Raw genomic sequence first — 13,600 nt, 5'->3', positions numbered from 1 at the left:
TTGTTTTCAGTCTAAAGACTAGTTTGATGCACTCCTCACACTAGTGTATGCTGTACAAGTATTTATATAACTATTTCACCCTACATTTACTTGAACAGGCTTACTGTTTTGCCCTCGATCCCATCTACTGCTTTCACCCTCCATAACCCTATAACCCCCCTCCCCTTACTTTATAGAAGAGACATTGTGTAACGTATGAAGTTGGTAGATATTTTTAATTGTAAGACCAGTTTCAGTCAGAGATCATTCTTCAGTACCTGTTGTTCAGCATTATGAATACAGTACAATTTTCATGCAAAATGGGTGTCTGTAAATTGTAGTAAAATACAAGCTAACAGCAGGTCGGTATCTCCCTCTCCCTCACACACACAGACGCGCACACGCACGCACGCACACACGCACGCACGCACGCACACACGCACGCACGCACCCACGCGAAAATATAATAGTTTTAAAAAAAATTTTGTTATGGAAAGGCAGACGCATGGCATGTCAATTACACATTAGCCAAAGAATAAAGAAATAAAATGGCAAAGAATTTATAGAACACCTATTATTATCTTTGCAATAAAATTTTCAATATATTTTGTTTTCCCACTCTAGTTGTTCATTCAAAGAGAAATGTTCACACCACGGAAGACAAAACAACTAGCTTACCTCTCTTACAGACACAGAAATACAGCTAAATATGTTGAGAAACAGCCACCGAAAATGGATGCAATACTTAATTCGTTAAAAATCTATAGACATAAAATTGGAACTGTAAAATAAGTAGGAGCGAAATAACCTTAATAAATGAAGAGAAAAAAGAAACCAAAATATGCAGTCATAACACGTCAGACAAAATAAGCTACATACAAATATACTATGAAAGAGAGAGAGAGAGAGAGAGAGAGAGAGAGAGAGTGTGTGTTTTTCCACATCTCCTCCCACACGACTGGACCAAGCTCAATCAAACTTGGTACACACATCCCTTACTGTGAGGCAACAATTGCTGTAGGGGTAAGAACTGTCTACCTATCAAAGGGGTGAAAAGAAGTGTATCCCACGACAAATTCCCAGACTCTATTCATCCAGTATTTGGGAATGAAAGCACTAAGAAACTTGCAAAAACCTTGACACACAATTTCAAACCTTTACAATTTTTTCCCCGTTTACAATCCCTACAAAATGATGAAAGGACAGAAAAATGTTTATTGCTTACTATTTTTCCACCATTCAAGCAGTAAAAGTACCGCATGAAGCATGACGTTGTAACTTATTACTTGTTTACTACGAACTGTATTCATGACCCATTTTACAGACAGTATGTACATATACCACTGAACGTAAGTGAAAAATAATGTCATTGTATGACACTTGGTACAGGAGATATGGTACTATAAACAATGAAATGTGTGAAAAACTGCCACATTATGCATTATGTTTAAATTTATTACATCACTGTTACTAACTCTATTTGCAATAAATTTCGCAGACAATATCCATGTATGCCACGTACAATATTATATCATTTTATGACACAGTTCAGGCAACGTAACATCATAAACATTAAGCACAAAGCCAGATGCCGCATGGTACAAGTAGGAATGCATGGCTGTAAATAAATACTTGGGCAACACCGGGTTTCTCTGCTAGTATTTAACACAACAGGAATAAAAATTGGTTTTCGGACTGGTAATACAATCCAATCCAATTCAGGACATTAATCTAATACGATACTCCACTACCAACAATCAAGCATACGTAGAATACAGTGCAGCAATTGCAATAAATTTTACATTGGACAACAGGTAGAAAAATATGTATACAATATAAAGAACATTGTAACATTAACAAAAAGCAACCCATTGACATTTGCTACAAATTTAAGGAACATAAGGCAAGTAATAGACAAAACTGAAAAATATTTCTATTCTACACAAAGCAGAGAAAGGTAGCCATACAGACCTCATGAAAGAAATACTTCTTCACATTATGTTACACATACAAATTTCATTTTAACTGAACAACTTTCAATGAACAACAAAAAACATAATGAAAATTTTCATTTTTTATTACAAAGATAATATTCACCATAATGACAATTCTTTGCCCTTTTATTTTATATATTGTTTGGATATTTGTATTTGCGTCTACCAATCCATAATGAAATATTATTTATAAAAATTATATTTTGACATTCGTTTCATGGTATACATAACACGAACTATTAACAAAAATTTGTAAGTACTGCTTCTATTTTACTATAATTTTCAACCATCCTTTTTGCATAAAAATTGTCCTGTCTTATGATGTTGTCCAACAGGTACTCGAAAATGCTCTCCGACAATCTGGTCATATAATTAAAAATAAATTATTCAGCATTGTCACATGTTACATAATGTCATTTTTCCAATACATCAACGCTGTGAACACAATCAACAAAAACTTTTCTTTACTTATCCATTCTTTTACTTATTATTAATCCGGTGATGGACTGCAAAAGTTTAATTAACTAGGTAATTAATTTTGGTCAAAATCCAGTATACTATCAATTTGCGTCACTGCATGTATACACTGATCAGCCAGAAGATTAAAACACCAACCTACTACTGATATCAACCCATTCAGGTGACAGCAGCATCACCTGGTGAGGAATGACTGATAGAGAGAAGCACGCTGCATTTAGTATTAGCAAATGTGCTGTCCATGTGTAGAATGGTGAAGGTGCACATTCTATGTGATTGTGACTGACGTCAGATTGTGACGGCCCAGAGGCTCAGCATGAGCATTTCGGAAACTGCACGACTTGTCAGCTGTTCGGGGAGTGCTGTTGCAAATGTCTTCAACATATGGCATAACCAAGATGAAACCCGGCATAGACATCATGGCGTTGGGCAGACATGCCTCGTACAGGCATTTCACATTGTAGGCTGGACATACTAGTAAAACAGGACAGGCGGTGAACTGTGGAAGAGGTAATATTACACTTTCATGCTGAACAGAGAAGAAGTGTGCCTGAACATCCAGTGCACTGAACACTTCTAACGCTAGGCCTCCGAACCCGGCAACCCATCCATGTGCCAGTGTTAACAGGACAACAGCAATGGATGTTGGCACAGTGATAGTACATAGCATGGTCTGATGAATCCCAATACCTTCTTCATTATGCCAGTGGGAGGGTGCAAATCTGTGTCTAGCAGGGGAACAGCTCCTTAATGCCTGTACTGTGGGATGGAGACAAGTGGTTCCATTACACTCTGGAGAACACTGATGTGGGTATCCATGTGTCCAGTGGAGTTCATGCAAGGCACCATGACAGCCAAGGAGTATCTTACACTAGTTGGACACCTCTTAACCCCTTCATTACAATCAAGTTTCCCAACGGCAGTGGCATTTTTCAACAAGATAATGTGCCACGTCACAAGGCCAGGAGTGTTATGGAGTGTTCGAGGAACGCAATGGTGGGTTCCAATTGTTGCAATGACCTCCCCAACTCTGCAGATCTGAACCTGAATGAACACATCTCGGATGTGATTGAACATGTCGTCAGAGCTCCTTGCCCCCCCCCCCCCCCCTCTGGAATTTATGAGAATTAGGTGACCCATGTGTGGAGATGTGGTGCCAATTCCCTCCACTGACCTACCAAGGCCTCATTGCTTCTATGCCATGACACGTCACTGCTGTTATCTATGCCAAAAGTGGACATCCTGGCTATCGGTAATAGATGGCCATAATATTTTGGCTGATCAGTGTAGATGATACACACATTAATAAGCCAAACAAGCTTACTGTACCCTCTACATATACAATGACAAAAAATATGTATGAGCGCAGGCTGAATAGTAATGCATCTGAATTTTATATGTGAAAACTTTTGAAGAGTTTTAAATAAAACAAATCTTATTAACATTCTATATCTGTATTCTTCATGTCAACATACTTATTTCTCAACACAGGTACCCTGATGATGAACACATTTCTACCGATAAGAGACCAGTTTGTTGTTAGCATCACTGTAGAATGTTTGACTTTACTGACGGAGCCACAACCTCATCTTTGCTTGCACTGCTTCATCACTATCAAAATGAAGTCCTTGACAGTGTTCCTTAAGTTGTGGAAACAGATGAAAATTGGATGGGGCCTAGTCAGGATTGTATGGAAGATGTTCGATCACAGTGAACCCAAGGCATCACACTTTTTCCGGTGTTGCAGCAGTCGTGTGTGGTCTGGGACCGTCATCCTGTAGGACAAGGTGCTCATTATGTAGACGAATTGTTCACATTTGTGCTTTCAGTTTCGGAGCCTTCTAGTGGCCGAGGGTTGCAACTTGCTCACAGCAAAGCTTGAAAGTTGACTGAATAATATGCATGACGTGTACTACCTAACCAATATTGAGAACAGAATAAAAAATTCAGAGCCATTACTTTCCGGCATGCCAACTCAGTACAATGGATTTACCCAGTCCTGAAGATGGTCATCAAAGACCAAAATTAATTACCCAATTAATTAAACTTTACTGGTCCATGACTGAATATATATTACATATTCCTGAATCGCTGTGGAACCTTGTTGCTAATACGTTACAAATCGTGTATCCATTTTTTGAGTCAGGTTGTGCCATAAAGCTTATTTATTCACAATTTATTTTAGTATTTTTTCACTGGTAATTAATTTACCTGTATAGCTGTCCACTCTCTTCTACAACATAACATTTTAAAATCATTGTCTTTTCTTGTCTGTACTGTTCATCATTCACATTTCGCTTCCATATACAGCTGGATATCTTTCATAAAGTATTGCCTTTTGAAATGTGATTGTTTATGCAGCAAAACCAACACAAATTTTGACAAAGGAAGGGGCTGGTGGGTACTCACTGCCCACTTCTACGTTGGACATGGGGGTGGGGTGGGAGAGCAGATACTGTTCCTGCCTCCCCACCACAAATTCACTTAGAGATGTACATGATCGACTGTCAAAGCCAGCAATAAATTATGCTATATGGGTGCAAATAAATTATGCTATATGGGTGCAAATATGCAAATAGTATTACGATTAATAGCAATTTTTGCTTATAACTGAGTCAAATAGCCGCATCCTTGAAGCTACCATCTGTCGGACAACATTAAATGTCTTATAACTTCACATTTATGTTGTCCATTGCTGTCATGTGTTCCTGTGAAGGAAAGATCCTGTAAATTGGAATGGTTTATATCTTATCTGGAGCTACTTTATGAAGAAAATGATGACAGTGTGTTGTTCTACGACTGCATTAGGTCTCACAACATGGTGAGCAATAGACCACCACATAAAGAAACTGCTTTTGTTAAAGAAGGCTTCTATAACTGTAAATAGCAACAGAACAGTTCAAAAGCCAACAGAAGAGTCACTTTCACCGAGAATATGCACAACTTAATCAGAAACATGAATAATACCTGTCATCAGCCAATTCAATTCATGCAACGTATGTCTGCTGATGAGAAGGAAGCTGGAACCTCTTTACTAACAATTATCTCTTCACACAAGTTTCTGGACCAGACAGGAAATAACCTTAAAGGTTATGGAACAATTACAGGAAACCTCATGAAACTTCTCAATGAGGGGGAGAATGATGTACTAGAACTTAAAATCTGGTTGAAGTGTTGAGAGGTCACACTGGTGCCAACAAAATACTGGAAATTAGGGTTCTCACAAGACATTGTGCACCAACCAAAAAATTTTCCATTTTATTAAATTATGGCATAATTAACAATAAACGTGGCTGGCCAGGAGCAGTTTGCTCTTTGTGTATATTATGTTGACAGAGAGGCTCAAAGTAAAAGCTTTTTGTATGTTTGTACAGTCTGCTACATGCCAGGGCGTAAGTGCTAGTAACAAATACACCCTTCTAAGACTCTCACAAGAACTGATATTTTTTTGATGGTGCAGCCAAGTCCCACCAAAGAGAATTGTGTGCATGTAGATGTTATGTTACCACTTGGTGTTGACAAGATGAATCCAAACTGAAAGCTCAGAGTTATACTAAATTGTCCGAGCCAATGAACTATAATTGCAAAATCTTTGAAACATTTCAGGGAAGACTGAACAACAGGTCGAGAAAACAGAGACTGAAGTACTGAATGCAAGACCTCAAAGTCGAAAGACAATCCATCCTGTGGGGCTACATGAAGCAGCCCAAAAAGTTTGAGACTTTTTTTGTGTAACAGTCACTATTGAATTGTTTAGACTATGCAAAGAACTGGGGAGATCACTACAGAATCAAAATTTTAACGTAGCTTGTGTGAAACATTATGTAGGTATTTTAAAAGCCGCTCTTGTGAATCATACTGTTAGAGAAAGACTAATATTATTGTAGTAACCTAAATCTGAAGTACTCAAATATCTCATGGCAAAGAAAAATACCAGAGAGAATTAAACACACAGCTAAACATCATCTGACCCTGAAGAACTGTTTAATGGACAAAGATTTAAGGGAGGTTTATTTGAAATTTTTGATCTCTTTCCGAATGAGACTGGTTGAAGATACAATCAAGACAATATAGAGACTATCCCCAGCTTTAGAAGATTGTCATCATGTGAAGTTTGATGTTCCTCCGCCTGCTACCGCCTGCCGCACCCTCTCCCCCCTCCCCAAACACACACACACACACACACACACACACACACACACACACACACACACACACAGTAAAGAAGTATAGCCATTTATCACTTTCTCTTCAGGCAGATTAACCACATGAGACCATTTGTTGAGGTGATCTATTATAGCCCAATGCCCCAGACACACTGCCAACAAGATCCACAAAATATGGAACATAAGTCAACAAAAGCCATCACATGTCTGGACAAGCCAATACAATGGAATGGGACTACTCAAGAGATTTCGTGTTCTCCCTCTCCCTCCTCCTCCTCGATAGGTTTTTATCATTTCTACAATGCATCCGCCCTCTCCTTCTCCCTCACCCACCTTAGCATGCTACTGAAACTCCTAAACATGTCCCTTGTAGCTTCAATGCAATTGAAGTTGATAACTGGCAGCTTTGGACAGCTTCCAAGATCAGGAATTCAAAGTTCATCACACCCAACTTAACATCCACTGATGAAGTCCTTCCAGAGCTCTATATTTAGTTAAACATGGGAAGCACATGTTGCTTAATGAATACACTAAATGAGGTACAAATTAATTTTGCCAGAGTTTCAGGATAATACACTGTTCCATGGCACTCAAAAATCTCCATCCTTTATGCCACATACAGAAGAGCCTCAGTGTTCCTTGGTAATAGCAAATGTGGTGATGTCAGACTGTGCTTACCTGGTTATCACTAAGGTCTTGATGATGAAGCAAATGTTCGGTATCAGTAATGATGAATGAGATGTAAGGGTTGTCTCAAAAGTCACTAACAGCTCAACAAACCTTTTGGTTCTTGCTCCTATTCCGTCATTAGCAACTTCTCACAAATAGTGAGTAGATATTATCTCATGTTTAAATAATCAAATTCTTTCGGCAAATGTTTGACACTTTTGCCGTGTATCCAATATCACTCAGTGATCTCCCTTTGTGAATGTGTCACCTGCACTGGCTGTAAGATTTTTTTAACCCCTTGACATTAAATCCCGAGTTATCACATTTTTATTCTTTTGACAGAAACTCAAAATCCCAAGTGCACTAAGGCAGCTTAAGAGTTTCGAAAAAATAAAACTTTGCTTACATCAGTTTCAGCACTGATAAGTGCTCAGCACCAGAGAGCATTTGGTCATACATTTGTAGACTGGCTGTCATTTTTTGGCTGAGCTAGTTGCCATTAGATATCCTTCTCATTGTGTTCAGCTTTGGATACTCGACAACAAATTGCGCACTTTCATCTAATGTCCTGTATTATTGTTTAGGCAGGGCTTTCTAGAAAGGACGGCAATAGTGATCCTGAGTTTAACATTGAATTTAGCAGCTCACAAAGTGGAAGAAGAATGTGATAATACCTCATTTGAGACAAAGTGACAACAGCTTGTCAGTTGAGTGACAAGTGTTCCCCAGTGGTACAAGATAAATACATCCACTGTGATCCAGCAGGCTCCCTTTAACACTTAGGTGCCGACGCCCGTAAAAATACAGGCGTGCGCGGCCTGCCCGTAAGTCCAGCGCCCGTAATGTTACGGACGCGAGTTCTCGTTCTTCCCCTCCTTTCCTTTGTGTGTTTTTATGGCTCCTGCTTGTCTGGGAGGCACTGCACGGACTGTAGTTTGAGTAACGGTCACTAGATGGTGCAGGCATGCTGTGGAAGGGTGTCTTTCCCTTTTCATTTGTAGTGTTTTGTGAGCGGTGATTTTTTCCCGCACGGTCTCAGTAGCGTCGACACGGTGAAGCGTGGCTTGATGGACGAAGAAATTGCTCGCGAGTTACATCGTGATTTAGAAGAAAGTGACATTGATTTGTCAGAGGAAGATATTGTAGATGACTCTGATGATGATGTGGACTATGTTCAAGAAGAAGTTTCTGGCAGTTCAGGTAAAGAATTCTGACAACAAACCATGTATAATTTTTGTTCAGATTTTCACTGAAAAAACTCTCAGTACGTAATTATGATTTTATTTGCAAATGCTACTCTTCTGATAGATTCAGAAGAGAAGAGCAAGTGTCCAAGCACTTCAACAGCAAGTAATCCCGTCGATATTGTGCCTGAAGAACGAGCGAGACTGACGGCGAGGAGGAAGCCGAGACCTGCGCGCCGCACCGATTCTGAGGAAGGTTGGACGACTACTGATCGTGCACCAGATATCCGATCTACTCTCAGGACAATCCGGAATATGCAATGTTGTCAGTTTAGACCAGAACAGTGCACCTCTAGAATTTTTCTCATATTTCCTGACAGACAGTATGATGAAACATATAAAGGAACAAACTAATCTGTATGCTCAACAATGGATCAGGAAATTAAGAAGCACAAATTCCCTTTCACCCACCTGCTCATTATCAAAGTGGAAAGGAGTTACACTTATGGAAATAAAGAAGTTTCTGGCAATTGCAGTCCACATGTGTGTAAGTGTGAGGCCACGTATACGAGGTGTGGCTAGAAAAAAACCGGACTAGTACTGGTGAAACAATAAAACGAATGCAATAAGGCTGAAAGTCGCGTGGCCTGTCACGTGACTCTCGCTCCGCCTACTGCTCGAGTTTCATCTGCCTCCTGCACTCAGTCTGCCCGTGGCGTCTGTTTTAAGTAGTTGACGTTTTGTCTGTGCGTCAGAAAATGTTGAGTGTACAGAAAGAACAGCATGTTTACATCAAATTTAGTTCAAACTAGGAAAATCTGCAAGTGAAACGTTTGTAATGTTACAACAAGTGTACGGCGATGATTGTTTATCGCGAACACAAGTGTTTGAGTGGTTTAAACGATTTAAAGATGGCCGCGAAGACACCAGTGATGACACTCGCACTGGCAGACCATTGTCAGCAAAAACTGATGCAAACATTGAAAAAAATCGGTAAACTTGTTCGACAAGATCGCCGTTTAACAATCAGAACAGTGTCTGAGTTAACAGGAGTTGACAAGGAAAGTGTTAGGCAGATTCTTCATGAAAGTTTCAACATGAACAAATTGTGTTCAAAAATGGTTCCAAAGTGTCTCACAATTGAACAGAAGGAACGCCGAAGAATGATTTGTTCTGACATCCTGGAAAACATTGAAAGTGATCCCACCCTCTTACAAAATGTTATTACTTGCGATGAATCGTGGTTTTTTACTTACGATCCCGAAACTAAACGCCAATCGATGCATTGGAAAACTCCTGGTTCTCCACGACAAAAAAAAGCACGAATGTCCAAATCGAAATTCAAGGCAATGATGATTGTTTTTTTTTGACATCAAAGGGATTGTGCACATTGATTGGGTACCAGAGGGACAAACAGTGACTCAGCATTACTACATTAGCGTCCTGGCTACCCTACGTGAGCGAGTGCGGAGAAAACGGAACGATTTGTGGAGAAAAGAGTCATGGATCCTTCACCAAGACAATGCCCCAGCTCACAGTGCGTTGTCAGTGAAGACATTTTTGGCAAAACACAACATTCCCATCTTAGATCATCCACCCTACTCACCTGATTTGGCCCCCTGTGACTTTTTTCTTTTCCCTAAAGTCAAGTCAGCTTTGAAAGGAACTAGATTTGAGACTGTTGAAGCAGTAAAAGAAAAAGCGACGGAAGTAATGTATGGACTTACCGAAAATGATCTGCAGCATTGCTATGAACAGTGGAAAATTCGTATGGAGCGGTGTAGAGACCGAGGAGGAGAGTACATTGAAGGAGATAACATGAAATTGTAAATAAATGTTTTTTCCAGCATCAGTCCGGTTTTTTTCTAGCCGCACCTCGTACGAGAGCACTGGTCCGAGAACCCTGTTGTGTCGTGTAATTTCTGTCCAAACATCTTGAGCCGTGACTGATTTCTTTCTATTTTGAGAAACTTCCACATTAGTGATAATTCCTTAGCTGAGAGGAAAGGAGAAACTGGCTATGACCCACTGCACAAGGTGAGACCCCTCCAAATGTGTGTGTGCTAATTTCCAGCGTGCGTATACACCATCTCAAAAAATTACAATAGATAAGGCATGTATAAATTTTGAGGTCGTGTGTATTTCAAACAGTACATGCCACAAAAACCAAATAAATACGGTATCAAACTGTACATGTTATCCGAATCTGACACAGGTTACATCTGGAATTTCTCTGTTTACACGGGTGAAAGGTCTGACACAGTGACTCTGGTAAAGACATTGCTTGCAAATCTGTCAGGAAAAGGCTACACTTTGTTTACGGACAGATTCTACACAAGTTCAATACTTGCTTCAGAACTGGAAGCTGCAAAAACTGCTCTTGTGGGAACAACAAGAAAATCTTGGCAGGGATTGCCTCGTGCTATAAAAGATCCGAACCTTCAGCGAGGCGAGCTTATTTTCAGGCGTAAAGGAAATATGTTAGCACTGTGTTGGAAGGACAAAAGAAATGTGCATATGATAAGTACAAGGCACACTGCTGAGATGGTCACTTTCACTGATCAGAGAGGAAGAGAGAAGTCAAAGCCAGCCTGTGTAGTGGACTACAATAAAAACAAGTTTGGTGTTGACTCATCAATTCAGTGATTGTCATACGGCGCATTTGAACATCGAACTGTGACGTGGTGGAGAAAGTTGGCATTCCATGTTATACTAATAGTGATTGTAAATTCCTGCATATTATATAATAAGGTTACTGGACAACACCTTACAACATCTCACTTCATGACAGTTATCTGTGCAGATCTTGCACAAAGCAAAGATCTTGAACCCCGACCTGGTCCATCTGGACTCTCAAGACTATCAACTGGAAATCATTTCCTGGAAAAGATTGAGACAGAAGTAGGTAAGAAACAAATAGAAAAACAGTGTGTAGTGTGTTCTCTGAGAGGAAAAAAAACTGACTGGTAAAGTGTGGTGAAAAGACACAAGCTACCAGTGTAGTGAATGTGAAGTAGCATTGTGCAAAATGCCGTGCTTCAAAATTTACCACACAAAGAGCAAAATTGCATCCTAAAATAGTTACAGGAAGTTACTGTAGATAAGACATACTGTATCCATCATAATTACAATTTTTGTGTAAAATATAAAAAAATCCTTCTAGAAAATACAGTGAATATACCTTTGACCAATTTGTCCTTTTTTCAAAAACAATGTTACAATAATAACACTTGTCGAAAGTATGTATTAATTCAAGAGAAAGGTATTATATATGGTTCTAAACAAGAAAGTCTAGGTCTTTCAATAAGAGTAATTTTATTGCTATAACTGAAACCTTCCATGAGATGTAGTAGTTTAAAATACGTTAAAATCAGCCAGACTTTATGGTAGACACCCACGCGCAATGGCTCAGGACCCAAAGTGTTAAGATTTGTGTTCACTGGAAAGCACTGTGAAATACAGAAACTTCATAGCTACAAAAAAAACTAAAAAATGACTTCACATTTAAGGATATTTTAGTGCCTTCGTGGCAAACGAATCTGCTCCAGTCCTGAATCCCTGAACCATTACACCAACAACCTGAAAACAGCTCTCGCATCCCGCAACTACCCTCCCGACCTGGTACAGAAGCTAATAACCAGAGCCACTTCCTCATCCCCTCAAACCCAGAACCTCTCACAGAAGAACCCCAAAAATGCCCCACTTGTGACAGGATACTTCCCGGGACTGGATCAGACTCTGAATGTGGCTATCCAGCAGGGATATGACTTCCTCAAATCCTGCCCCGAAATGAGATCCATCCTTCATGAAATCCTCCCCACTCCACCAAGAGTGTCTTTCCGCCATCCACCTAAACTTCGTAATCTCTTGGTTCATCCCTATGAAATCCCCAAACCATCTTCCCTACCCTCTGGCTCCTACCCTTGTAACCGCACCCGGTGTAAAACCTGTCCCATGCACCCTCCCACCACCACCTACTCCAGTCCTGTAACCCGGAAGGTGTATACGATCAAAGGCAGAGCCACGTGTGAAAGCACCCACATGATTTACCGACTGACCTGCCTACACTGTGACGCTTTCTATGTGGGAATGACCAGCAACAAACTCTCCATTCACATGAATGGACACAGGCAGACAGTGTTTGTTGGTAAAGAGGATCACCCTGTGGCTAAACATGCCTTGGTGCATGGCCAGCACATCTTGGCACAGTGTTACACCGTCCGGGTTATCTGGATACTTCCCACTAACACCAACCTATCTGAACTCCGGAGATGGGAACATGCCCTTCAATATATCCTCTCTTCCCGTTATCCACCAGGCCTCAATCTCCGCTAATTTCACGTTGCCGCCACTCATACCTCACCTGTCACTCAACAACATCTTTGCCTCTGGACTTCCGCCTCGACTGACATCTCTACCCAAACTCTTTGTCTTAAGCTTGAATTTTGTGTGTGTTTGTGTGTCTATCGACCTGCCAGCACTTTCGTTTGGTAAGTCACATCATCTACACACACACACACACACACACACACACACACACACACACACAGAGAGAGAGAGAGAGAGAGAGAGAGAGAGAGAGAGAGAGAGAGAGAGAGAGAGAGAGAGAGAGAGAGAGAGAGAGAGAGAGAGTGTGTGTTGAGAGTTGGACGTATGGACGAACCTACTGCATATGTAGGGTGGCTGAATGTGTGTTACTTAAGGTGGTGATGATAGCATTAGGGGTAGGAGTTCCACTAAATCAAGAACTTTGAGGTAGTCAAAAGCTTGGTGAATGCTGTCTTTCAGGTTTATAAAATCTAAGTGGTAATAGTTGAGAACAAGAGTATAGGTTTATTGCTAAGTTCACTGCATCAATACATTTGTTGGAGGGGAGGGGGAGGGGGCACACACACACAAAAAAACGGATCATGGAACCTGTTTCTGGGTAAGATACTGTCTTTGTAGGCAATCAGTAAATTTTGAATACTCCAACAACATATGCAATTATGGGTACCAAAGCTGTAGAAGAGGGATTCTGATCCAGAATAAATGGTAACTGGTATATTGTAAACCAAAGTGGCATATCCCATCTTGCAGCACTCCGAGCCTGGAAGAGGATAGGACACCAGAGATGAACAACTGATCTGAA

At 40.3% G+C, this 13,600-nt stretch overlaps 1 protein-coding gene across 2 annotated transcripts in view; it reads right to left on the bottom strand.

The window, feature by feature from the left end:
* LOC124805355 (poly(A) RNA polymerase gld-2 homolog A-like) overlaps positions 1–13,600 on the bottom strand; it is a 161,767-nt gene that overhangs the window by 56,321 nt on the left and 91,846 nt on the right. The window contains exon 9 of one of the 2 annotated variants that reach the window (XM_047265895.1): positions 2,179–2,333. The exons of the other annotated variant lie outside the window; for it this stretch is intronic. Within the exon in view, the coding sequence (XP_047121851.1) occupies positions 2,290–2,333 (44 nt within the window). The 3' untranslated portion in view covers positions 2,179–2,289. Of the gene's footprint in view, positions 1–2,178; positions 2,334–13,600 lie in introns of those variants that run through there. 2 annotated transcript variants of the gene reach the window in all.

This window comes from Schistocerca piceifrons, chromosome 7 (genome assembly GCF_021461385.2).
Source record: "Schistocerca piceifrons isolate TAMUIC-IGC-003096 chromosome 7, iqSchPice1.1, whole genome shotgun sequence".
Taxonomy (NCBI): Eukaryota; Metazoa; Arthropoda; class Insecta; order Orthoptera; family Acrididae; genus Schistocerca; species Schistocerca piceifrons.
Note: the sequence above shows the minus strand (reverse complement) of the source record. Positions and strands in the feature narration are given on the sequence as shown.